Source organism: Elephas maximus, chromosome 8, assembly GCF_024166365.1.
Source record: "Elephas maximus indicus isolate mEleMax1 chromosome 8, mEleMax1 primary haplotype, whole genome shotgun sequence".
NCBI lineage: Eukaryota > Metazoa > Chordata > Mammalia > Proboscidea > Elephantidae > Elephas > Elephas maximus.
The window spans coordinates 27683798-27710732 of NC_064826.1; the positions used below are offsets into that span (position 1 = coordinate 27683798).

At 36.9% G+C, this 26935-nt stretch overlaps 1 protein-coding gene across 6 annotated transcripts in view; it reads right to left on the minus strand.

Moving 5' to 3' along the window:
* Window positions 1-26935, minus strand: part of PTPRZ1 (protein tyrosine phosphatase receptor type Z1) — a 212489-nt gene that overhangs the window by 37986 nt on the left and 147568 nt on the right. For 2 of the 6 annotated variants that reach the window (XM_049893863.1, XM_049893862.1), the window contains exons 11-13: window positions 23540-23586; window positions 18545-19511; window positions 11570-11714 (exon numbers count right to left, since the gene is read on the minus strand). In XM_049893863.1, coding sequence (XP_049749820.1) covers window positions 11570-11714; window positions 18545-19511; window positions 23540-23586 — 1159 coding nt within the window. Of the gene's footprint in view, window positions 1-11569; window positions 11715-15964; window positions 19512-23539; window positions 23587-26935 lie in introns of all 6 variants that reach the window. The other 4 variants (XM_049893860.1, XM_049893858.1, XM_049893861.1 and 1 more) reach the window with 3 other exon arrangements.

Here is a 26935-nt window from a genome sequence, read left to right on the forward strand (position 1 = left end):
GGCAAATTCACATAAAATTAAAGGGCAAATACAAATTGTCTCTAAATCCGAGGTTTATAACCCGAGGGCAGCCCATGATGTGAACCATCCTTAATTTAAAACATTTAGATAATCAAAACTGCTACTGACACTCTTTGATGTGGGTCACATAATTTATTTGACGTCCTGTTCAGGAATGCTTACGTTTAAAGAGAAATATTTGAGTGAAAATGCCAATATTTTCCACTGAAAACCTTCGAGCTACAAGGTATTTTTCCTAACGAGCTTTAACATTCCACTTGGTCTTAAATGGTAACACGCCTAAACTGTGATATTTTTCAATACATCAGTTCCCTGCATAATATTATGCAATGGTTTCCTACTGCAGTTAGAATGACATTCAATTATTTTGGCAAAGCCTGTAAGGCCTTGTGAGGCTCCTGTCTGTCCGCAGCCTCATCTTCTACAGCTCTCTCTCTCCTCCGCAGGGCTCCAGCCACACAGATCCTCTCTCTTTTCCTTGTTTTGGGGGCTTTGCTCTTGCCATTCCCTCTGCCTGCCTGTCTGCCATCATCTGTCTCCCTCTGAGGGTCTTTCCCTGACCACGCTAGCTAAAAGTTTCTGTCCTCCCACCAAGACACTATTTTGTGCTCTTTTGTTTGCTTGTGGTGTTTTTCACCGAATACTATTTCACTATATTAATACTAATTACATATTTGCTTATTTGTCTCATGTATTTATAACTGGTCTCCCCTTGTCAGAATGTAAGCCTGACAAAAGCAAAGTACAATCGATCTACATTATTTGTGGATTCTGAATTTTTGAATTCTGTATTTACGGAATCACCTACTCATTAAAAAAAAAAATTTTTTTTTTTTTTAATAATCCTAAAATCAATATGTGGGTGGCTTTTGCAGTCTTCCATGATTGCGGACATGTGCAAAGTGGTAAAAATTTTGAGTCGCTGGCATGGACGTTTTCAGTTGAGGTTGAACAAAGCCACTCTCTGCCTTCTTGTCTCAGCTCTCATTCTCTGAAGGAGAGTCCTTTCCACAGTCTTTTTAGTACCATATTTTTTTTGCATTTTTGTTGGCGATTTCAACGGCTCCCAAGCATAGTGCTGAGGTGCTATCCAGCATTCGTATGTGCGAAAGGGCTGCGATGTGCTTTATGGAGGAAATACATGCGTTAGATAAGCTTCGTTCAGGCATAAGTTATAATGCTGTTGGGCGTGAGGTCAATGTTAATGAATCAACAACATATATTAAATAGGTGTCTTTAAACAGAAACATACATAAAACAAGGTTATATATTGATGGGCTGACCAAAATTTCGTGACCAGAGGCTCACAGGAACCTAACCCTTATTTCCCCTAGGAACAATGGCTCACTATTTACGAAGTCAGTATTTGTGGCAACTTTATACAACATAGCTTCTGCAAACAACAACAGTCAACTGTGCTTTGTCTTAATAACTGAAAAATCTGTCCTCAGTGCCAACAACTGTGTCTGCCGAGTTGTTCTTGTTCTTAGGTGCTGTCGCGTCAGTTCCGACTCATAGTGACCCTATGTAAAACAGAACGAAACGCTGCCCTGTCCTGCGCCATCCTCACAACTGTTTGTGTGTTTCAGCCCATTTTGGTAGCCACTATGTCAACCCATCTTCTTAAGGGTCTTCCATTTTTTTGCTGACCTTCTACCAAGCATGATGTCCTTCTCCAGGAACTGACACCTCTTAATAACACGTCCAAAGTACATGAGATGGAGTTTTACCACCCTCGCTCCTAAGTAGCACTCTGGCTGTACTTCTTCCAAGACAGAATGGTTTGTTCTTCTGGAAGTCAATGGTATATTCAATATTCATCGCCAACAGCGTAATTCAAAGGCATCAATTCTTCTTCAGTCTTCTTTATTCATTGTCCTGCTTTCACATGCACATGAGGTGATTGAAAACACCGTGGCTTGGTCAGGCTCACCTTAGTCCTCAAAGTAACATCTTTGCTTTTTAACACTTTTGGAACAGATTTGCCCAATTGCAATATGTTGTTCAATTTCTTGACTGCTGCTTCCATGGGCGTTGATTGTGGGTCCAAGTAAAATGAAATCCTTCACAATGTCAATATTTTCTCCGTTTATCATGATGTTGCTTATTGGTCCAGTTGTGAGGATTTTTGTTTTCTTCATCAGTAAGTGCTTCAAGTCTTCACTTTCAGTAAGCAAGGTTGTGTTATCTGCATATCTCAGGTTGTTAATGAGTCTTCCTCCAATCCTAATGCCCCGTTCTTCTTCATATAGTCCAGCTTCTTGGGTTATTTGCTCAACATACAGATTGGATAAGTATGGTGAAATGATACAACACTGGCACACAACTTTCCAATTTTAAACCATGCAGTATCCCCTTGTTCTGTTCAAATGACTACCTCTTAGACTATGTACAGGTCCCGCAAAAGCACAATCAAGTATTTTTGAATTCCCATTTATAGCAATGTTATCCATACCTTGTTATGATCCTCACAGTCGAAAGCCTGTGCATAGTCAATAAAACAAAGGTAACCATCTTTCTGGTATTCTTTGCAGCCAAGAACCATCCAGTATCAGCAATGATAACTCTCATTCCACATTCTCTTCTGAATCTGGTTTGAATTTCTGGCAATTCTCTGTTGATACAGCTATTTTTGAATTTATCTTCAGCAAACTTTTACTTGTGAATGATATTAATGATATTGTTCAGTAATTTCCACATTCTCTTGGCGCACCTTTCCTTGAAATCGGCACAAATATGGATCTCTTCCAGTCGGTTGGCCAGGTAGCTGTCTTCCAAATTTCTTGGGATAGACAAGTGAGCGCTTCTAGCATTGGATTTGTTTGTTGAAACATCTTAATTGGTATTCTGTTGATTCCTGAAACCTTGTTTTCCGCCAGGGCCTTCAGTGCAGCTTGAACTTCTTCCTTCAGTATCATTGGTTCTTGACCATATCCTACCTCCTGAAATTGTTAAATTTTGCCCAATTCTTTTTGGTACAGTGACTCTGTATTATTTCTTCCATCTTCATTTGATGCTTCCCATGTTGTTCAATACTTTGCTCATAGAATCCTTCAATATTGCAACTCGAGAACTGAATATCTTCTTCAGTTCTTTCAGCTTCAGAAATGACAAGAGTGTTCTTCACTTTTGGTTTTCTAACTCCAGGTCTTTTCACATTTCATTATAATACTTTACTTTCTCTTCCTAAGCCACCCTTTTAAATCTTCTATTCATCTCTTTTACTTTATCATTTCTTCCTTTTGTTTTAGCTACTCTATGTTCAAAAGCAAGTTTCAGAGTCTCTTCTGACATCCAAATTGGTCTGTTCTTTCTTCTTAATGGCCTTTTGCTTTCTTCATGTATAATGTCCTTAATGTCATCCCACGATTCATCTGGTTTTTGGCCACTAGCGTTCAATGTGTCAAATCTATTCTTGAAATGGTCTCTAAATTCAGGTGGGATATAGTCAACATCGTACTTTGATTTGTTTTAATTTTCTCCAGCTTCAACCTGAACTTGCATGTGAGCAATTGATGGTCTGTTTCGGTCTTCTTCTGACTGATGATGTTGAGCTTCTCTGGCCTCTCTACCCACAGATGTAGTTGATTTGATTTCTGTGCATTCCATCCAGCGAGGCCTACATATATAGGTGTCATTTATGTTGCTGAAAAAAGGTATTTGCAATGAATAAGTCATTGGTCTTGCTTTGTTTCTATCACTAAAGCCATATTTTCAAACTACCGATCCTTTTTCATTTCCAGCCTTCACATTCCAATCACCAGTAATTATCAATGCATCTTGATTGTGTGTTTGATCAATTTCAGGCTGAAAAAGTTGGTAAAAATCTTCAATTTCTTCATCTTTGGCATTAGCGTTAGGTGCATAAATTTGAATAATAGCTGTGTTAACTGGCCTTCCTTGTAGGCATATGGATATTACCACTGACAGAGTTGTACCTCGGGGTAGATCCTGAATTTTTTTTTTGACGATGAATGCGATGCAATGCCTCTTCTATTTGTCATTCCCATTCATAGTAGACCACATGATTGTCCAATTCAAAATGGCCAATACAGGTCCATTTCAGCTCACTAATGCCTAGGCAATCGATCTTCGAGTGTTTCATTTCATTTCATTTTTAACAACGTCCAATTTTTCTAGATTCATAGTTAGTACATTCTACATTCTGATTATTAATGGATGTTTGCACCTATTTCTTCTCATTTTGAGTCATGCCGCATTAGCAAATGAAGGTCCCGAAAGCTTTGCTTCATCCATGTTATTTAGGTCGACTCTACTGAGGAGGCAGCTTTTCCCTGGCTGTATCTTGAATGCCTTCCAACCTGAGGGGCTCGTCTTCTGGCACTATATCAAACAATGTTCCACTGCTACTCATAACGTTTTTACTGGCCAGTTTTTTCAGAAGTAGACTGCCAGGCCCTTCTTCCTAGTCTGTCTTAGTCTAGAAGCTCCACTGAAACCTGTCCACCACAGGTGACCCTGCATCCTGAAATACCAGTGGCACAGCTTCCAGCACTACAGCAACACACAAGCCACCACAGTACGGGAAACTGACAGAGGAGTGCTGTTCATGTTGTAGGTGCCCAATATATTTGTTCAAAGAATTATGTGCTATGAGTGGTATAGAATTATATACTTTATTCGTATCTTAATGTTGCAAGCAAAAAAAAAAAAAAAAATCCTAAAAGCAATGGTGTGCATAGCAAAAACAAATCCCTTACTGTGATAGTATAAGCCTTTGATAATCAAGCCTGTGAGGACAAAGATAATCAAGAGGCTATAAGAACATCTTCAAGAGAGAATAGTAGTGTGGGAGGAAGACCAGTGGATGCAGAATCAAATGTCAAAGGGACGCGGAGCTAGACTCATATCCTGGAAAGTGGAAGGAGTATAGCAGACTGATGAGGAATGGGAGGGATGAGGGCCACAGATTCCACGGTAAAGCCGCTGTGCTATTCAAAGTCCACATATTAGCAGAATTGAAACCATACCAAAGTAGAAACTAAAGGGAAAGCTGGCTTATCATGAAGCACCATGGCATCCATGCGACCACACATGTGGCATGTTCTGATACATCGGTATGGGCTTGATACCTATTTTTAAGATTAGTAACTTAATCTGTAATCTGTTTAAAAGATTGTTGTTGTTATTGTATGCGCTCTAGTCCATTCCGACTCATGGCGACCCTATAGGACAACAGTAGAACTGCCCCATCGAGTTTCCTAGGCTGTAGTCTTTTCGGGATTAGATCACCAGGTTTTCTTCTACTGAGCTGCTGGTTGGGTTGAACTGCTAACCTTTTGGTTAGCAGCTGAGCACTTAATGATTGCACCACAAAGTTGTGTAAAATAAATTTACACAAGTCAGTGAAAGGGTTCTTATTCATTTTTCAATGAATCTTCGTTGTAAAATGTCCAAAGGGACCTAGTCCTATACGAAAGCTGATGTAAGAAACCCTTCAACAGCATCTCAGACATATAGTTAACAATGTGTCGTTTGAAAATCTTACATGACAAGGAGCTCATTTCCTTATGAATCACCTCTGTTTGCTAGACATTTGTTTCTTACACTAACACAAAACCCAGTTCCTTCTTCCTATCTTTGACTGGTACCCAAGGAGGAGGCCTCTTTCATTCCACTGATATGGCTCTTATTGCTGATATTCAACAGGAATGGAACCAAAAATCTACCTTGTGGTTACTTTTACACATCAGCTCTAGTTCTGTACTTTAGAGGTTTTTAGATTATGGTATCTTTCAATATCTAAACCCTACCTATCTGTGGTCATCACCCTCCTCAACTTTTCTCCCTGAAGATTATACTCCAATAAAAGAAACAACTGCAGATGCTTGAAACTGCTATGTTCTCCCCTGCCTCATAATTTCTCCTTCTTGCTTTAAACATAGTTCTCCTTCTATACAGAATGTCTCACTCACCAATATGCCAGGCAAACACTTTCCTTCTTAAAGACAAATCAAGGCATCTGCTCCGTAGAACAGCCCCTCATTTCCTAAGCTGACTTCAGCCCTCCAGCTTCTCTATTTTCCTACAGTCGACACAGACTTCCATTCACACTTACACATATGAAGAATGTTTTAAAAATATACTATCAATCCAGGGGTGACCTTCATTTCCTGGATATTATTCTAAGCTATTTTATTGAAATATTTTTATTAATTGGTAGTTAGGGTAATTATTTTGTGATCATACCTGTTTTGTTTCTATATTGCATAGATAGATAAATAAGTGAAAGAAAGAAGGAAAAAAGAGATCATTTCTTTTGAATTTTGTAAACCCAATCAGACACAAGTTCTATCAATGTTTGAATTAAGTAAACTCAAATATTAATACAGTGCCAGGAATACCATAGGTGCTCAATGTCTGTTGAAAGATTATATGGATTTCTAGTAGCAAGTATATCCCACCAACCATGTTATTCACCTGTGTGCTAAACCCTTCTGACTACCTGAGTCTCAAATGAGATAATGTGAAATATTAAAACATTTGGATGGGAGAGATGGAATATATAGGTAGAAAAAGATGGATGGATGGATGGAGAGATAGATTCAGGATGTGCCAATGACTAAGAGATGGGAAGAAGGCAGCATCTTATAGAATGGAAAAAAGTAAATTAAAACATATTGGTTTTGAACTTTAGCATGTTGCTAATATATTTCTACTCTTTTCAGCTACGTAACCAAATCTTTGTTGGTTTTAGAAAATAAGGGTCCAATAATGTTACTTAGCATTAGTTTCTCAATGTTGTTGTTGTTGTGTGCCATTGAGTCGATTCCAACTTATAGCAACCCTATAGGAAACAGCAGAATTGCCCCATAGGGTTTCCACGGAACGGCTGGTGGATTCAAACTGCCGACCTTTTGGTTAGCAGCCTGAGCTCTTAACCACTTTGTAACCAGGGTTCCAATTTCTCAACAGACCGTTATACATTATACCAAAAAGCTTATAAATGGGAACAATTAAAATTAAAACAGTACAGGATAAATTCCAGATGACAGGCATCTATATATTGCTTACTTGTATTTTATAGTTTTACATAGGCAGTGACATTCTACTTAAAAGGCAGCATGGTACTGGGAGGCCTCCATTCTGGATTGGTAGCTAACCTCAATGACCTATGAGTTTAAATTTAAGACCAGGAGAGAATTCATATTACTTTTCTTCCCATTCTCCTAGCCCAAACAAGCATGTTATTGGAAAGTTTTCTTCTATACTGCAAGTATAACTTTAGTATTTTTTAGGTTCTAACGCTTAAAAAAGCTCTCGAAATATTTCCCTTTCTCTTTTTAAAAAGAACTATTTGACAATCTTCCTTGTTGAAGTCATTTCGCATCTTGGAAGCTTATGGTTGGCTCATGTAAATTATACCTTAAAACATCTGGAAAATAATTTCAGGCGTATTATTTAATGTATGACAAGATTCAATATCTATAGTCCATCTGTTCTGTATAAGCAGTGAATGTCTTCACGTCTATGTGCTAAGTGTTGATAACTATGTCTCCTGCTAATTATCACTCAGCCATGATGAAAAAGTGATGACTGTTTTAAACTTGTAGACATAGGTCCTATCAATCAATGTTAATCTGATTATTTAATTTACACCTTTTCATCACAGTAAGAATTTAGAATTAAAAACTAGACATGTGTAATTACTATTTCATCTCTTAGTATCCGTATACAAATATGAAACAATATTCAGTGTGCTGCATTCATAACAGAACCCCTAAAGAAGGTCTGGCTACAGTCTTAAAGACGATCTGGTAACCTCACATCCCAAATGATAAAACCAACCAAAAACCAAACCCAGTGCCGTCAAGTCGATTCTGACTCATAGCGACCCTACAGGACTGAGTAGAACTGCCCCATAGAGTTTCCAAGGAGCATCTGGCAGATTTGAACTGTCAACCCTCTGGTTAGCAGCCATAGCACTTAACCACTATGCCACCAGGGTTTCCAAAAAACCCATTGCTGTTGAGTCTGTTCCAACCTACAGCATCTCTATAGGACAGAGTAGAACTGCCCCATAGGGTTTCCAAGGAGCAGCTGGTGGATTTGAACTGCCAGCCTTTTGGTTAGCAGCCAAGCACCGAACCACTGCACCACCAGGGCTTCAGCTAAATGATAAACAGAGGGGACTAATTCTTAGGTGGGTAAGTGACATGCTCGAGGCCTTATAGAAAATATCAAAACTGGGAAAGAGAACCAGATTTTTATCACCTCTAATTTGTCCTGTTCTTCTGTTAAAACACGCTTCTCTCAAGGTTTATCCAAACATAAGGAACCACTTTGAGTTAGGTAAATTAGACCAAAGAAAAGATTAGCTATTAAACTCCTGTTTGATTATTTTTTTCTCCCAAAAATTAGATTAGGTAAACTTTTAAATATATAAACTTGTAAAACTCATAGGACTATTAGGATTCTTACTGGCATGTTACTGAATTTTTTTAAACCTTTCCATAGGCAGCAGTTTCCACAAAGCTTTGAAATGTTTCCATATTGGCTGGTGAAATCATATAATTTACAAATGACTTTATACTAGAGTTTGAATAATTCAAACTTTGAAGAATGCACAAATATTGTCATCTTTAGTGTTTCAGCAAATTACATCCCTGTTAGTGTATTTATTACTGAGCCAAAAAGTTACATTTTGAAGTCCATTAACTTCAAATAAATGTGCATAGATCAAATATGTTAAATTTTGAAATGGGTAAGTGTAAAAGTGACAAATTTTATCAAAACATTTCATAAATATTATAAAATATACACATAAAACCATTAAAGTGCTCAAATTTTAAACTAGTAGCACTATATTCAATGTACATGATTATTTGTGAGGAAAAGAGAAACACTGGTGGATGTCAAATTAATATGTTTTCAACTGGTAACTTCATCTTTTTTCAGACAGATAGGGTGATCCACAGAAGACAAAAATCACACCTGATTTTAATTCTCCACAAAATATCAAATCATATTAAATAAGACACTGATTTTCAAATGTGCAGAAAATAAACTTGAATTATTAAATCATAGCAATTAAGAGACTCATTCTAATTATCTCAATCTTATAAACAATCTGACGCCTTTACTGGAAATTGATCCTAATTCTATTTACTATGAAGTAGAATTTGGTCCAATTTTCCATTTTATTTTAAAGTTATTTATCCCAAATTCTCATTAGTTAAAGAAAGATTGGTTTGGCGGGGAAAATAAGAATGGATAGAAACCAGCAATCCGAAAAAACATGATATCATTGTTGGTAAGAACGTTTGGTCAACGAGTCCGTTGGTGAGTGGGGAGAAATGCAATAAGGATTCTTATGGAACAAACATTTATGGATTATGTTCAAGCACTCTTCTAGGCACAAGAAGAACATGGAAGTGTCTGATATAGCTTGTAGACTGTAGACTCAAGGCTTGTAGACTTCTGTAAAAAAATCACTGGCAGTTACAGGATGACTAAGGTACATAGTGAAGAAAGCAGGTTTGTTTGTATCATGGCTCCTAACACATGTAGCTACCACCTGTCTGTGGTGGCTTGCGTGTTGCTATGATACTGGAAGCTATGCTACCGGTATTCGAAGTACCAGGAGAGTCACCCACAGCAGACAGGTTTCAGTGGAGCTTCTAGACTAAGACACACTAAGAAAAAAGGCCTGGTCTGGTGATCTGCTTCTGAAAACTGGCCAGTGAAAACTCTACAGATCACAACAGAATATTGTCCAATATAGTGCTGCAAGATGAGCACCCTAGGTTGGGAAGCAACAACAAACTCAAGCATGCCAGCAGTCAGGAGGATGGCATGGGGTCAGGCAGCATTTCCTTGTTGTACATGGGGTCACCATGAGTCAAAGCAGACTTGAAGGCAACTAACACAACCGATGTGGGATAACAAAAGCATGACCTATTCTTCATCCTCTGCAGTTTACTCTGTTTGGTAAAGGAAGCTGTATATAGAACACAGTTGGCCATGAAATCATTCTATCTTAGCCAGCCAACGTCCAGCTACATGGAAACTACATGTTCCAGGCCTCATAGTCTCCAGCACGGCCAGCTTATTCCTGCCTCCAGGCCTTCTGCCTGCTATGCCCCTGCCTGAAATGGCCTTCTTTATCTCAACTTTCTAACCTATCTCAAAGCCTGTATTTTACATTTACCCTGTCCATTCTGACCTACCAAGACCCCTAATTTTCTGCCCACTATTAAAAAAAAAAAAAAATTTTTTTATTAGCATTAGTAATTGCAGCTGCTACATACATACTTTTGCATAATATTTTCTAAAATTTTCATGGGAAATTCTTTTCCCCAATAAGCATACATTTCATGAAGGCACTGATTCTCATTCATTCATTTTTTGTATTTCCTCATAGTGGTTAACACAGTACTAAGTACACGGGGGAAACCCTGGTGGCGTAGTGGTTAAGTGCTATGGCTGCTAACCAAAGGGCTGGCAGTTTGAATCCACCAGGTGCTCCTTGGAAACTCTGGGACAGCTCTACTCTGTCCAATAGGGTCGCCATGAGTCAGAATTGACTTGACCGCAACCAGGAAATATATGGGAGATACTTAATAAACACAGTAAATATTTTTTAAATAAACTAATATATTTTGGAAGAACATATAAAGAATGGTAATACAAACTTATAGAAAGATACTGCTGAACAAAAAGGAATTAATTATAGATTTGCTGATCAAAATTCTCTTTTAATACAAAAGCTTAAAGTACTGAGCTATGCCCTTTCTTAGTTTACAGATTTCTTATATCATTATAAAGTCCTTGTATTCGAACAGATACAGTTATACTGACTTACATTATATGTTTAGAAAATTTGCTAATTTGATATGTGTTCTGCTTGCCATAGCATGGAAAGGTTATAACAGATGCAATTCTTTGTCCTTTCAAGGGCTTTAATAGGTTATAGATGAGAATGAAGCCATATTTCATCCTCAAAGCAAATGACAAAGAATTTAAAAATCCCATGCATCTAAGTAGAGTCACTAATTTATTTTTTATCTATATTTTAATTGCTTGATTTTTATTTTTGTGCCTGGGTTATCATATTTTGTTAGCAGTATGCACAGTTGATATGTATCTTATACAAACTGTACTATTATAAAAAACACTAGTATTTCTTACTATATTAAAAATTGTTTCCTTAGTAATGACATTTGGAATAACTTTTATAACAGCTCGGGAAAAGCTTAAGTTTTATATTAAGTGCTACGATAATATTTGAATGTTGTTAGACTAATAAAGTACAATTGTCAAAATACTGTATTAAATATTAACTAAAGTAAAGCTTCCTCCAATGTACCTTTAATTATTTAAGTATGAAAAACAACCAAATCTTTTACCTTTGGATTCACAAATTCACCTTATTCATAGCTACTGGAATAAATTATTGACAGCTCTGAAGGAAAAATAAAGTGTTGACTATGCTTTGAAGGCTTTTCATTATCTGCTTCATAATACCAATCAAACATGGGCAAAATCTGAGCTTTATTGAAATTTCAAAAACAAACACTCAACTTACCTCCAGTAGATGAGAATACCCACAAGAACCACTAGACAGATAAAAGTCAGGGCTGACACGATCACAAGGGGTATAACTGTCTTCTTCTCGGATTCCAAACCCTCAGCTAGACCAATACGAGACTCATGGCTACTATTACTGGCCTCTGTAGTCAGAGAAAATTGAGAGAGTTGATATTTAAGCTCCAGGTAAAGTCACAGCATCTTCCAACTAATTAATTGCATCCTTCAAAGTTGTTACTTACCTTACAAATTTTGACTCTACGTTTAAAAGCCAATTTAGGTAAAACAAAGTTTAAAAAGTAAGGCAGGCTATCAGAGCTGAATTACGTTATCTCAACAGAGAAGGGCCAGGTTCTGTGGCAAGAAGTGAGCATAATACTGCCTTGAAAAGCTGGCTAAAGGGAAATGGAAGCGTTAAAATAGCAAAACTACCAAGTTTTCAATTAAAATGCTACTTTACTGAATCACCATGTATCGTCTTGCTTTTTCTAAAATTAATTTAATGGAATTATTTTTAACTCTGCAATTAAGTAAATAATTAGGAAGAGTCAATAATTTCAGGAAGACAGGATAGCAGGATAACCCTTCTTATATCAGGATAACCTTCAATTGAGCAAGCTATTTCAATTTCAAATTTAGGTTGGTTTTCAATGTTATTTTGAACGCTCTTCTTATCAAATGCTTTTCTCTATAAAAAATCCAAATATTATTGCACGTGAATTGAAGAAACACATAGATCTAAGAAATTCTTTTCAAACGTACCAATGTAAATAACAAAAAAGGAAATAATGAAAAACCCAAACTCCACCTTTGGGTTAATTTCAAAAGATGGCAGATGACTATTTTTGTGACCACTCAGGAGCATTACTGTACTGGTACTATTGTACTGGTACAGCAACTAGAGCTATTCTTCTGAGTTTTTAACAGAGTTTTAGAGCTACACAGTACCAGTGGCTGGTAACCATCTTTCCCCTCTGCTCTGAGGTGTGTTCAATGGGAAACCAAGATGAGCAAACATTAGAACCATTTCTAATATGATGATACACTGCCACTGTTAACAAAGTAAGACCTCTTATCCTGTCTCCCTATAGAAGTTCTGAAAGAACAAGATTTAAGTTCCCCAGAAGAACCAACATTGGTTCCTAAACTTGGCACATTTGGGGCTTTTATATCGGGAATTTTTATCAAGACAGAAGGGATCAATTTAATTTTAAATATTTAAGAATAAGAAATTTGAAGGTAACATAAATGCATGAATATAGCATGAAAATATATCTAACTGTAGAGAACTTAAGATTTTACAACGATCACTTGTAACCAAGAATGATTAAAGCAAGGACCAAGAATTTAATCCACTCATAAAGAAAATGTGCCAAAGTAATATAAATGACACCCAAATTTCCCAAGAAATTTGCACTTGTGACTATGGATGCATTTGCTAGAAAAAACATGCATTCAAAATGTGCATTCCAAGGTGTGACTTGAAAATTGTACAAAAAATGACAATATTGTTATCCAGCTGATTCTGAGCTGTAGTTAATATGCTTGGAAGAAAAGCCAAAGCATCACTTTTTATCATGTCAATCACATGTCCTGGTCACAATGTGTCATAGTGACACACATCCGGAGGCTTAAGTTATCTGATCGGCAAATGCACTGAGAATTTCTACATGAAATTTAGGAAAGCACCTTAGTTCATACACAGTGGTCTTCACATTTTTCCTATTGCAACTACCGTTGCCTAAATGGAAAGTTTGTGGATAGTACATGAAACAATCCGCTTAGCAAAGTCTCTGGTACCTAGTAATGAGTAATGTTGGTTGACCTTGTTATCTACATCAGTTGTTCTTGAAGTGTGGTCACCAGGACGGTGGCATCATCATTACCTGGAACTTGTTAGAAATGCTCTATGTGATACATATGTAAGGCTTATATATATAACACTTAAAATATCTAATATATACCATATACATCACATAAAACACATGCACTGCACACACATACAAGTGTGCACATAGGGTCCTGTAAATGGACTCTTCATAACCTCTCTGGGAGGTCTGATTGAGGAACAAGAATCACAATTCCATGGTAATTATGTATTACGAAACCTAGGTCTTTTATACCAAACGGGCTACCACATGAAGTACAGTCCACTGGTTCTGTATACACTACGATGAGGTGCAACTAGTCCTACTTTTATTTTCATTTAATTGAGGTTAAAATATCTGTTTTGATATTATTCAGTAGTGTGTGTGGACTACCTAAATGGCAAGAATCAACTAGTAGGCGATTGGAAAATAAAGAACTAAGATGAATATTTAAAGATGTTTTGAAAATAAAATGGTATAATTTTGGTGTTACAATTTAAGCATTATATATGTATTACTATCCAGTCACGAAAACATGGTCTCTAAGAGACAGACACCATAACACATTTCCACTCTCAGTTCTGTATTTACTCCCTAAGTAACCTGGGTCGACTAATCCAGTATCTTTGGGTCTCTGTTTACTCATTCATCCATTGCAGATACTAATATCTGCCTTATCTATGTTATTTTGAGGAACACGTCTTGTAACTTGTTCCACACGCTAGGAATATGTCATAAATCGTAAGTTTTAGAATTAGTCTGTATACGCTTGGTAAAGGGGTATTCCAAGTATTGGGTAAAATAGATATTTTACAGATAGAGTTTTAAAAACAGGTATAGATTTTTCTTTAATCTTGTTTGTTCTTATTCACCTCATTAATTTTGTTAGCCTGATGGTAATGGCTGTTATATCCATATTGTTTTCTGCTCACCAGTGGGAAAATATACTCTTAATAATTAAATAAACCTCAATGTATTGAAGAGAAACTTGCTAAATTTTAATCAGTGATTCTAGGTTTAGCATTCTGCAATACATATGGTATTTCTATACAGCAAAATCTAGCAAGAAGATATTGGTAATGTCACTACCTAGTAAGACAGACATATGGATGGGTTCCTGATATTTTCCTTTACAATAAATGTAATAAAAATTTCAAAAAAAGTACTATAAGGGAAGATAACTATTCTTATATATGTCAAAGCTAATGAATATAGTGACCTATGAATTTGTTATACGTTTTTACATATCAGAGTTTAAGTCTTTAAAGTGGAATGTAATGACAAACAGGTACCAAGGCAGAAAACAGAAAAAGTTCTCTATCAAAACATACCAACTTTTAATTGCTGCTGCAGTAAAAGAAAACTAGGCCTGCAAATAACAAAGAAGAAAACCAGCCCTATGAGACTGGTATCTACGTTCTGGGTTATAAATAGCCACTTTTATGCAGCAAGAGCGCAAGATGTTACATTAGCCTGTCTTTTGATCTACTGTCAAGATTTAAATGTGCTCCTTGCTAATTTTAAAAATACTTTACAATATAATAAAAGGAAATCACAAAATTCTGACCATCGATTCAATGAAATTATCTAGTATTTCATATGCTTAATGGTACCGAATTTCTCTTTTCTTTCCTTTGGCTTTTGAAGCAAACATCTGTATTATATACGCTTCAGGTTAATTGTCCTAAGAAACATCTGGCCAACAAACCTAATTTACATAAAATACGTTAACAAATGAAATGATTTCTACAGTAATGTTCTAGTGTTTTTACATCTTGTCATACAGTAACTATGCAGAGTGTGCACATTAATGCATATGATTTAACTTCTTAGAAAGATGTATAAAAGCAAATACAGAGCGGAAGGTATTTTGTTGGTCCATACTGCCCTCTTTAGGCAACACTGAGGTAATCAAACAAAGACAACAAAAAAGATGAAAACCTTTCTTAGCTTACCCTTTCAAAACATAGTGATAGAGCTTTTCTATTTAAAAGCTGCCCAAGCGGGTGTGGACCTGTAAATGATCTGATTCCTTCCCATGTGATGGCTCAGAAAGTGGTGCCTATACCACATTTCTGTCAGAGTTTGTAATTCATTTTATAATTCAATAGAATTAGTTTAGAATTTGAGAATGCAAGGATGAAAGATCAAAATCACCATCTAAAAATAGCACACTCAAATCTTGTCATTTAAAAAGCAGTAGAATAAAAAATGCATTATGCACACACAATTACTCCCACATATAAGGCATCTTGTAGAATATTAAATATTGACAATCAATAAAAATGACTTTACCGATTTTGGAGAGAATTAAATTAGGACTAAAACATCTTGAGTATTCACGTAAATAATAAGATCATACTCTAAAAACTGTAAAATGATTTGCTGGTTTTTTTTTTTATTAAAAAGAAAAATGATATGTGCCGTTCTACCAAATTTCTATCTTCTCATAACTTTTCTATTTTACTTTTCAAGGAAGGAAGAAAACCACCACACCTCTGTCTATCTTTTGGCCCATAACTGACCTGCCTCTGAAACGTTGAACATTTCTGCATGCCCACTAGTAACAGACGCTGCTGAGGACTGTGGGGATCCAGCAGTCATTTCTGAGTCACCTGCTTCCAGGACCCCATCAGCATCTCTTTCGGTCATGTCTGGAAAACCGAAATCTGTGGAAGTCTCATTATCATTAAGGCTATCTGAAGTACTTTGGCCTGATCCACTCTCTTCATCACTTGTAAGAACTGCCCACGATTTGGATTCTGGGGTGAAAGGAAACAGGGCACTACCAGTCTGAATGTCGTTTTCCTCTTTTGCATCGTTGTGCTTTGAAGGTAGCACATTTATTCGTGGTGTTTTGTCAGGACTTCTGTCCATACCAGTTTGACTGTCTGAGGTTACACCTGTGACTTTCTGCTCTTCTTCAGAATTCTCAGATAGTGAATGTGAGACTAGGTTATCCTGGTGCACAAGACTGTTGTCCTGGGTGTCTGAATCATTCGTGACCTTTTCCTGAGATTGTCTAGAGGATGAGCATGACATACACTTATGTATGGTTAAGTCATCACTATCTCTGTCACCATCATCATCATCATCATCATCATCCATATCACCTCCACCTACTAAATCAGCACCGGAACTGGCACTGTGAGTCAGTTCAGCAGTTGTTTTAGAAGGAAAGAGCGATTTCACTGTGATTAAAGAACCACCTCTGGTCGGAGAAATGGCTGTAATGGAAACATACTCATTTCCTACAGGGACAGAATCATCAGCAGATACGAGTGTATCAGAAACAGCTGTTGGAATACCAGCAAATACCTCATCAGTAATAGAAATTTTGGTGGAAGTGAAAACGTCATCAGAATATACAAGCTTATTCACAGGTGTTGTCAGCAATGTATCAACTGATAAGACAGGAGTAGCAAACGTATGCCTTCCTTGTGGGGGAAAGGCATGGCTGATCTGCCAATTGGCAGTTTGGAATAACTCATTGTTACTGTACAGTGGAGGAACCACTTGCTGGGGACTTTCACTTTTAAGTAAAACTCGTTCAAGATATTTCTTACTTGCATAAGAAATGGCTACACCTTGAAGTGAAGTGGACTGCTTACTAGAAGTAGGCAATACATCAAAAACTGGCACAGATGTAGAGTGCTGCATGTTTTTACTCAAAGCGGAATCTGATGCTATGAGATGCAATATTGTAGAACTAATTTTGTCAACCTTGGGGGTTTCAGCCAATACTGGATCACTAGGCACAGCTGGAAGAGCAGTTTTAAGCAAGGTGTCAACATCGGAAGCCTGAAAGGGAGCTTGCAGCAATGCTTCAGTATTAAAAGAAGCTGAGGCCTCATAAAGGAAGAGCTGAGTTGAAGGAGATATTTCACTAGAAGCGGGATCAGAGAGTGCTGGCTCTGAGGTTGCACTAAGCACAGGTTTAAGCAAAGTGTCACCAAAGGTTTGAGATACAGCATGTGTAGGTTGAAGAGCAAAATTATTTTCTGGAGTTTGACTAATTTCATGATCAAAAACCTTAGTGATGGTACAAGCTAGAGACTCTGGGAGTACGCCCTTTGTGCTAGAAATGAAAGTGGGGGTTTCTTGTAAAGATGCATTCAAATTATTTACATTTTCATACGGGTCAGGGATGACTGTGCTTTCAGAATGGTAAATCATCTCACTGAAAGAAGAAATTGGCAGTTCAGTCTCATTTCCAGATATTATGTCACTTTTCGGAAGCCGCTTATTATCATCACCAAACACAGATGTTGTATATGTAAATTCAGCTACGGAAACAGGTGAAGAAATGTTAAGGACTGTCAGACCATCTGTGTCAGGTAAAAGAAATTCACTACCAGAGGAAGCTCCAGACCACTCCACATCATCAGAGAGGGCACGAGTAGGCTGGAGCAACGCTGCAGTTAGGGCTATTAACGAAGACTTAGGCGTCAGTACATGGCTAGGGCTGCTAAATAAGGAACCCTGATGAGATACATCAACAGAATCATGCACAGGTATTGCAGAACCATGAGAAACAGTGGAGATGTATTGGGAGCCCTTGTTATCGGATAAGGCATGAGAAAGTTCAGGCCCTGGAGAACGTGCATGCATCACGACATCAGCGCTGCCTGGTTCCACTTGAGAAAACATGAGCGTTTTAGAAAGGACACCAGCTTCACTACCAAATTCCAATGTCTCTGAAGCAGCATGAGCAGTGCTTTGATGTGACACCACATCAGAATATTGAGCAAGGCTGGGCTCTAATACCAAATCACCCCCAGCCACTGGCAGAGACGCATGCGGGGACACCTTATCACTCTCAAGAGCTGAAGTAACTTGCGGAAGGATTTGAGAAGCTGTATACAGATGGTGAGACAATTCACTACTGAAGGAAGCAGAGAAAAATGGAAGCAAAGGTGCACCATCATAGGAAGACAGGATGGAGTCAAATGACACATCAACACTGGGAAATACAGGCGTAGCATGCAAGGCCGAATCACTACTTGAAGCAGCAGGGGTAGTGTTGAGGATCTGATTGTCAAGCAACAAAGGGGTGACTAGAGGAAAGACTTCACTACTGTAGGAAGGTTGAGGAGGTGTCTCACCATTGTGTACTGGTTGAGTTGTCTGTAAGGGAACCATGTTGACGGTGGGAACCGAATCATGTTGTCCATAGGATGGAGTGAAAGCGTGAGGTGTTACCTCAGTCGGGAAGTAGGCCAAGGTAGAATAACGCGGCATTTCCGTATCTGTGACTGAGGGAACCTGTGACCCCAGTGGGCCCAGAGAAAAGGACTCAGTTGTCTTTTCAGATTCATCAATATGTACCTCAGAGTAATTAGTCTGGCGAAACCTCTCAGTACCCGATCCCACATCGTGCTCTGTTGTCTCATCTGTAGTGCTAAGAAACCACATGTTTCCATCAGTGGAAGGATCCTTTAAAGATTCTTCCAGACCTGAAGAGACTGAATCTTCTGAAGCATTTCTCATAGTTTCTGGAATAAGGACATCATTTGTGATTGCCTCTGGGTTCTCAGAGACGAATGGTATAGCAGAAGTCGTAGGACTGGAGCCTGAAGAACCATCAGCTTCCGTATCGAGTTTGAAACCAGGCAATAAATTCTCTTCCTCACTGATATCAGTAGATACCTCTGGTGATTCTGTAATAGAAACCGTATTTAAAGCTTCCACAGTCCCAGACAAGTTCATCTGTGGATATCTAACAACAGTCTTAGAGCTGTCATTTAAAGAGGCTAAAGTACCTTCCACAGTATGACGTGGCTGTTGAGTTACCGTTTGTGAAGCTGAGGAAGTATCTTTCCCTGGGACTAATTCAGTTGCTGTCTGGGAAGTAGAATTTAAAAATGTGTTGGGAACATCACCCTTTCCAGAGTGTTCACCCCCTCTTGTTGGGGATCGGTTAGTCTCGGCCTCGTTGTATTTAGTCCCCACGCGATTGTAGTTCGTCGTGGTAGGAATCTGTGGTTCCTTTTTCCTTATTTGGTTTGTGGTGCTGTCTCTTCCAGGATTCACAATAGTATCTTCTTCAATCTCTTTTCCCTCTCCTTCCTCCTTTGAAAAACAAAAGAAAATTAACGGAACACAAGGAAATAAGAAAAAGACTACGGCTTAATTAAAAAAAAAAAAAAAGCAAATCCATTGCCGTTGAGTCAATCCTATACCACATTATACTCTTAATCTTCACTTGTATGATCCTGGGAGCTTCTTCCTGCTCATAAACCACCATCCCATAGAAGCCATCCCTGTATCCTATAACCTGTACCATCCACCCTCTAGGGAGAATAATTACATTTTAAAAAAAAAACATCTTATTTATGGCCACCTTTATTTTAATGCTATGGGAGGAAGTAATTATATTAATAGGTTTATAAGGAAGACATAGTTGATTTTATTTATTAAGAGTGTAATTTAACATGCTATTTATTTTCTTGTTTTATGTTTCTTTGTTCAGTTCATCTGGTAGCAAGCTAAACAGCAATTAGCTTCTTGTAATATGAAATGGCAATGAAACTATTTCAAAGACTAAAGTGGTTGCATATTCAGACTAATTATGTATATTCAGAATAAATCATAATTCTTAAGTTATCATAAGGAAAACATTTAGGACAAGAAGAGATTTTTTTTTTTCCTTTTATTTTTAATACTTTCCACTTAAGACTTAAGCAATGTTTTAAAGGCACCTTGTCAAAATATGATTCCAAAACTATTTAATTTTGCACTTCCCTTAAAAATACCATTCAGAAGCCCCAGGTTTTAATCACAAGGATTCCTGGTGGCGCAAATGGTTAAGTGCTTGACTGCTAACCAAAGGGTTGGTGGCCTGAACCCACCCAGTGGCTTCGTGGGACAAAGACCTGGCGATTTACTTCCATAAAGATCATAGCCTAGAAAAACCCTATGGGGCAGTTCTACTGTGTCACATGGGGTTGCTATGAGTTGAAATTGACTAGACAGCACCTAACAATTAAAACAGGCTTTAATCACACATAGTCACTGTAACGGCCTAGGAATATTCTTGCTAGAGGTCAACCCATGCTTTATGTGTCTGGTAGAAAACAGGATACATTATGATACATCTAATCATATGTTTAAGAACCTAAATTCCCAAAGACATCAAAATATTATTTTCTAGGTCCACATGGGATATGATTTTTTCAGTGTCCTCATATTCAGCTATTTGTAGCACTGTCATCTATTAGATACAGTTCTTTAGGCTATGTCTATTAAATGAAGAAAAAAGTTTCAAGTACAGATTAGTAAATGAAAATTTGGCCAGTATCAGTAAAAAAGAACCTGAATCTTAAACCACGTGTGCTGATGGACATGCTCAAAATGGCTCTTCTTTTCCCTAGGCAAGTTTCTTCTCTAGTGGTCAGTGCTTCCTCATGAAATTTTGCATTTTGTTTGATAGCTTGTTCCTAAGGCTATCAGAGAGATTTTGCCAAATAATTTCTTGAATATGATATTCCCCTAATCTACAAACCTAAAAATCTCATGTGGAAGAAAATAAGAATAATTTGCCTTGACTTGCCCTTGGTGAAAAGTTTTTTGGTGCTCAAGAATCCCTTCTTTCCTTAGAAGTTCTCAAAAACATTTGCTTTATAATCTGATCCAGACTTTTGCTAAGGATCAATGGTTAGGCTTAGCAGTATGGACTTTCTGAACTCTTCATAATTTCTGAAAATATGGGTATATCTCTAGTTTTCCAGCACTGTCCCACACACTTCTAACTTTTTTCTGCTCTCTTCAGATCACGATTTCCCCAGCCTCTTCCCTCATTATCAGCAGATGGCCTTCCTGTTTAATTACAGAGAAAACAGAAGCCACCAGACAAAACCACGCTTTTTCCTAACATTAAACAAAATCTATTCTTGCCCCTTTTTGTCCTGTTGTAACTCAGGAGTTGAAGTTTCCCCTCCTTTGCAAAGCTAATTCTTACACCTCTATGTTAAATCTAGTCCATATCATATTCTTGGGAACTGAATATGATTATTTTCTTCTCTATTGTATTTTTTATGTTGTTCTCTCAATTAGGTTATTCTCATCAGTTTAAATGAACTCGTATCTTTCCTACTTAAGAGGAATATATTAAAAAAAAACAACCCTCAAATTCAACTTTTGTTATTATTCCTCTCTTCTCCCCTTCATTGCTAAAGTTCCTAAAACACGTCATGTTTTTTCTCTGTACCATCTAATAATCTCTATTGACTCCCACAGTAATATAATTTCTTTTCCTCTTTGCTTTTTATTTCTCCGCATGAATACACTCCTACTGTAAGGTATGTATATATCTATAAATTTTTTCTTAAAATATAATCTACTCACTTCTTCTGTCAGGTCTTTTTTTGGCAGAGGGCCTACACACACACACACCCTTCTATTGCTTTCTATTCTAGCATATTTTAAATTTTATAAAGTCCAGATTCCTACCAAAATCTGATTAAGGCAATGGTCATTCATACATATACAGATTTAAGGTACAACTTCAAGGAATTAAGAAACATTCCATTCATTAATTCTTCTCCATACTTCTAGTCTCTCAAACCATTAAATAATAAACTATTGTTCTTTAAGGCCACTCATTTGTGGTACTTTTTTGTTATGGCAGCACTAGGTAACTAAGATAGAATTTGGTACCAGAGAGTGGGGGTGCTACTCTAACAAAGAGCTAAAATGTGAAAGTGGTTTTGGAATTGGATAATAAGTCGAGTCTGGTAAAATACTTCATAATAAGAGACTACATTGCCTTGAAGAGACTGTTTGTAGAATTACAGACATTAAGGATGATTCTGATGAGGGCTCAGAAAGAAATGAGGAATCCTATAGAGAAAGCTTCTATTGTGATGAATAGAATGTTGCTAGAAACGTGGGCATTAAATGTACTTCTGGTGAAGCTTTAAAAGGAAATGATGAACATGCTACTGAACACTGGAGGAAAGACAATCTTTGTTATAAAGTAACAAAGGATTTGTGTGAATTATGCTTGATTGTTTCGTGGAAAGTAGAACTTTTAAATGATGAACTTGAATATTTGGCTGAGGAGACTTCTAAGCAAGATCTTATAGTATCATGGTTTCTCCTTGCTGCTTATAGTAAAATGAAGGAAGAAAAAGATACACACCCTCATCTCAGTTATTGACATGGTTAGGCTCCAAAGACCAGGTTGTTATCTAAAATCAGTATTATGTGAAAATGTAGGATGACCACATCAGAACACAAAATGGAGGATGACTACATTATTACACAACTGCCAAATTCATCACTACATAACTGTCAAACCGCTGAGAATCATGGCCAGCCAAGTTGACGTGCAACCTTAATCATCAAAAGCCGGTGCTACTCTTGCCTCACACCTCGGTGTCCGTTACTGCCAGGCATATGCCATTAATGTGCAAAATAGTTCAATAGTAGATTTTTTACTATTGTTATAAATATGAGTTGTCAGAAAATGAAATAGTTGATAAATAAGGAGAAGGTATGTTGAGAAATGAACAGCACATTCGGGCTTAGAATGTAATTAATATAAGATACATCATTTTCTTCATGTTTTAAAATTAAGATATTAAAATCAGTAGGTATTCCTTAAATACCCATTTACGTGGAGGACACTGCTAGGAGCAGACACATGATATAAATAGAATCATCTAAACACAATCAAATCATACGGGTAAAAGAATGCATATAATTTATATTTTGGCTTGTATTTTTCAATCTATTATCATTGATTAAGTTATTTACAAATAAGCTAGCAATATTAAAAATTGGTGAAATATTATTTTAGTCCTTTAGAAAAATCTGAACATTGAAAAAACTCTATAGCTATAGCTCATACTTACATTCACTTTTAAAGTTCATCATTTTATTCATTATCACTAAACTTTTTCTTTTTGTTATTTTGTATTATACTAATCAAGGTGTCTTCCGACTTATCCATAATATAAATTACAAATACAGATAATACAAATTTCATAACTATAAAGCTCAGCAATTCACCCCAAAGACACTGACTAATGTGACATTTGAATCCCAACTGATTACTCAAAATACTTAACATTTGAATATAAAAATGACTATGATACCTTGATTATTTCTTCAGCTCCAGTCAATTCAGGGAAGGGGTCAAGTTCTACAAAATCAAAAACAAAATTATTAAAAATATTATTCAATATTTCTGTCTATGGGTTTACCTTTGGATGAAAAGAGGAAAAAGAAAATAAAACCTGTTAGTTTTGAAAATGCAGAGTATCTCAAAAACGAAAACTCAAATTTTAGTTTTCAACACTTCTCTATATAACATAACACCACATACACCTATACATAACTGGATTCAAAATCTTGATCTTTTTCCTCCACTCCAACTCCCCTCTCCACTCCCACCCCAAGTCTGAATGTAGCTAAGAAAGGAGAGGTGGACAATAAGGCTGAAATAACTAAGTGTAAAGAAACCCAAATAATTTTTCATCAGTGTATTTACTTTTACCCTAAGCAGGGCTTCAAAAAAAAAAAAAAAAGTATAGTTGGGAAAATGCCAGGGATTTTCTGTAGACTTGGGGGTTCTATTTTCTTATTCAGATACCTCTTCCTTAAGTTCCTCTTCTGAGGGAAAAATAATTCTTTGCACTCTTCGGATTTGGGCTCATATTTGCTTGTATACGGGGTGCCGCACCAGGTCATTGGAGAGTGACTGGGTCCCTTCCAGCAGGTCCCAGCCTGGGCTGGCACTGGGAAGAACTGAGCAGAGTAATTCTCAAACATTCTCCCCAGGGAACTAAGGTAATGCTGCCTAGGCAAAAAACTGGTTGACCAGGATCATTCATGCCTGTCTTCCCCAACATACCAGAATCAGTAAATTTCTACACCTAGATATCTCAATGCTACTACAGTAGGACCTGTCAGGAATATTAGGAAAGACCTGGCTGTCTCTCTCCAGCGAAGGATCTAGCCACACTGCCATATTACTGAGGGATCAGAGGAGAATTTTTCCTGAGTCTTTATCTGAGGTGACTAGGTCATTGGGAAGATGGTAGACAAGGTGATAGCGAGGGCTTAAGCATTAGGATACTTCTTTTATTCCTATACTTTTACAGAATCTTTCTCCATCTGCAAACTTCATGTTCTTCACTGTCCCAATGATACTTATGTTCTAAGTTTTATGCCTTTACATGCCCCAAAAGGAAATGTAAATTCACTAAAAATTTCAAAGGCATAACTGAACTAACATTAAATGTTTATCAAGTCCAGGACTGCTTTGGAATACAGACAAACTTACTTGAGCTTAATTTTATCAGAAAATGTTTAGGTATTAAGCAATGTCAAATGATAAAATGCAGTTATATCCATGAATTCATTTTAGAAAAGAAGTCAAATAAAATTTATAAGTAGTCCCAGCCCCCAGGGGAATTTAGATAGTTAGTACTCTTGACTACTTAGTTGTTTCAACATTACTTACCCTGAACAATTTTCACTGTCATAAAAATGAAAATACTTGTCAGAAACAATCACAGTTTTAAATTTTAACTCTCAATTTTTTTTTCTTGTTAAAACTGACCAGGAAAGAGTTTGAAGTTTTTTATTTGAGCCATTAATTTCTCCTTTTTCTACTTTTGCCCCATAAAAGCGTTCGCCTATTGTTCTTCATATTTTTTAATCTTTATGTTTCCATATTAAAGTAATTTCAATGCCTCAAACACTTGCATCTCCATAACCTCCAAGGAAACCATTAAGTGTGAATTTAAAAATGAGATGTCTCTACACTGTGACAAATAAGAGCCTTTAACATGAGATTCTAAATACCACAATTAGAGAAGTTCAAGCATGTAAAGTTCTCTGAATTCAGCATGTGAGACAGTACTTAGATTTATTGGAAATGCTTTCAAATGGTCAATTTTTACATACTTTTAAAATACTTTAATGCTAATACTGGAAAATTTATTAGTGGTATGTCATTATCAAATACCTATTAGTGCTGCATATATTACCATACTGTAATTTTCCGTTAAGCAGGCTACAGAAAAAAAAAAAAAAAAATCTTAACAAAGAGTCCAGTCTCTTCCACATGTTTTGGGAGGTGTTGTAAAATAAAAACACTGTCTAACTTTCATCATACTTTCAATGGGCAAAGGTGGCTTTCTTATTTCATTGCCAGGGCTGGGTTGGGTATGTATGATCATCACCTTGAAGACTAATTTCCTTTTCTTTCAATATTCTCAGTGTGTAATGTGTTTATTTCTATCCTCTTACTGGAGCATAAACTAACTATATGGATTATGGCTCCTATTATGTTAAAATATGCGATCTTGGCCAACCATAACTCCTAAAGTGCACCAGTAAGTTCCACTAAAACTGGCTGTGCTCTTCACTGCAGTAAGAAGTTTTCTGTGGGCCTCCTTTAAGCCTGACAGGTAACACATGTGGGCCCAAGCAGCTGTTGAGGACCTTTTTGTTTCATGGCACTCTCATATGTGATTATGCGAAGTATGGGTGCCTTCATATTGGTAAGGATCAACCTACTTTGCAGGATCTGCATTCTGGTTGCCTACTGCACTCAGATAATTTGAATGAATTGAAATTCTGTGCTTGCTCAGGAACACTTCAATATCTCCTCAACAAAATATTCTAGAAGTCTTTTACCAAGTCTCTCCAGAACTATTTTGAAATAAAATAACTTTTGGAAGACTGTTTCTATCTTTCTAGAAATTATGAAGCCATACTTTTGGTTCTAGAAATCCAGGACCATGGCACCCAAGGTCTAGCTCTGCTGATTGGCACAAAGTTGCATATTGGGGACCACTTTATCTGCTATTTTCCTCATAACAGTGGTATTCAATTAGCTACTGGTCTGACTCAGGCCCCACTGGTATATTAAATAGTTTAAAAATTATAGAATCTTTTTGCTTCATCAAAACAGATTCTATGAAGGCTACAAAAAGTCTGATAGTGAAGGTTATCAATATGTTTTTTAATTTTTTTTTTGCATAAGCGCTTAAAATTCACATTTGTGTAATAACAGAACAAAGGCTATTGACTCATTCTGGTTTTGTTTTGGGGCAGATGTAATGCTAGATACTCTAAAATAACACGTTAATAACACATTAATATTCCATAACACAAAAAAGCAACACTGATGAAGGTTGGCAAGCAAGGCTTATTTAATTGTTTGAAGGTAAGCCAAGTTTCACAGTGCAAAAGGTAAAAGCAATGCAGACTGCAATCACTTCAAACTGTGATCTTAAACATCATTACATAATAACACCAATAGCATAGGATGGTACAGGCAGAGAAAGGAGAGATGTATAGTGATTTAACAAAGACAATTGTTATACAACTAAAAAACACACACTAACAGGCACATGTGCTGATCTAATTCACCATGCATTTAATTACCAAGACCCTAAACATGTATTTAAATAATGTCCTCTCTAACTGTACAATAATTATCTCTACACGACAGAAGAGAAATGAATACAATTATCTTA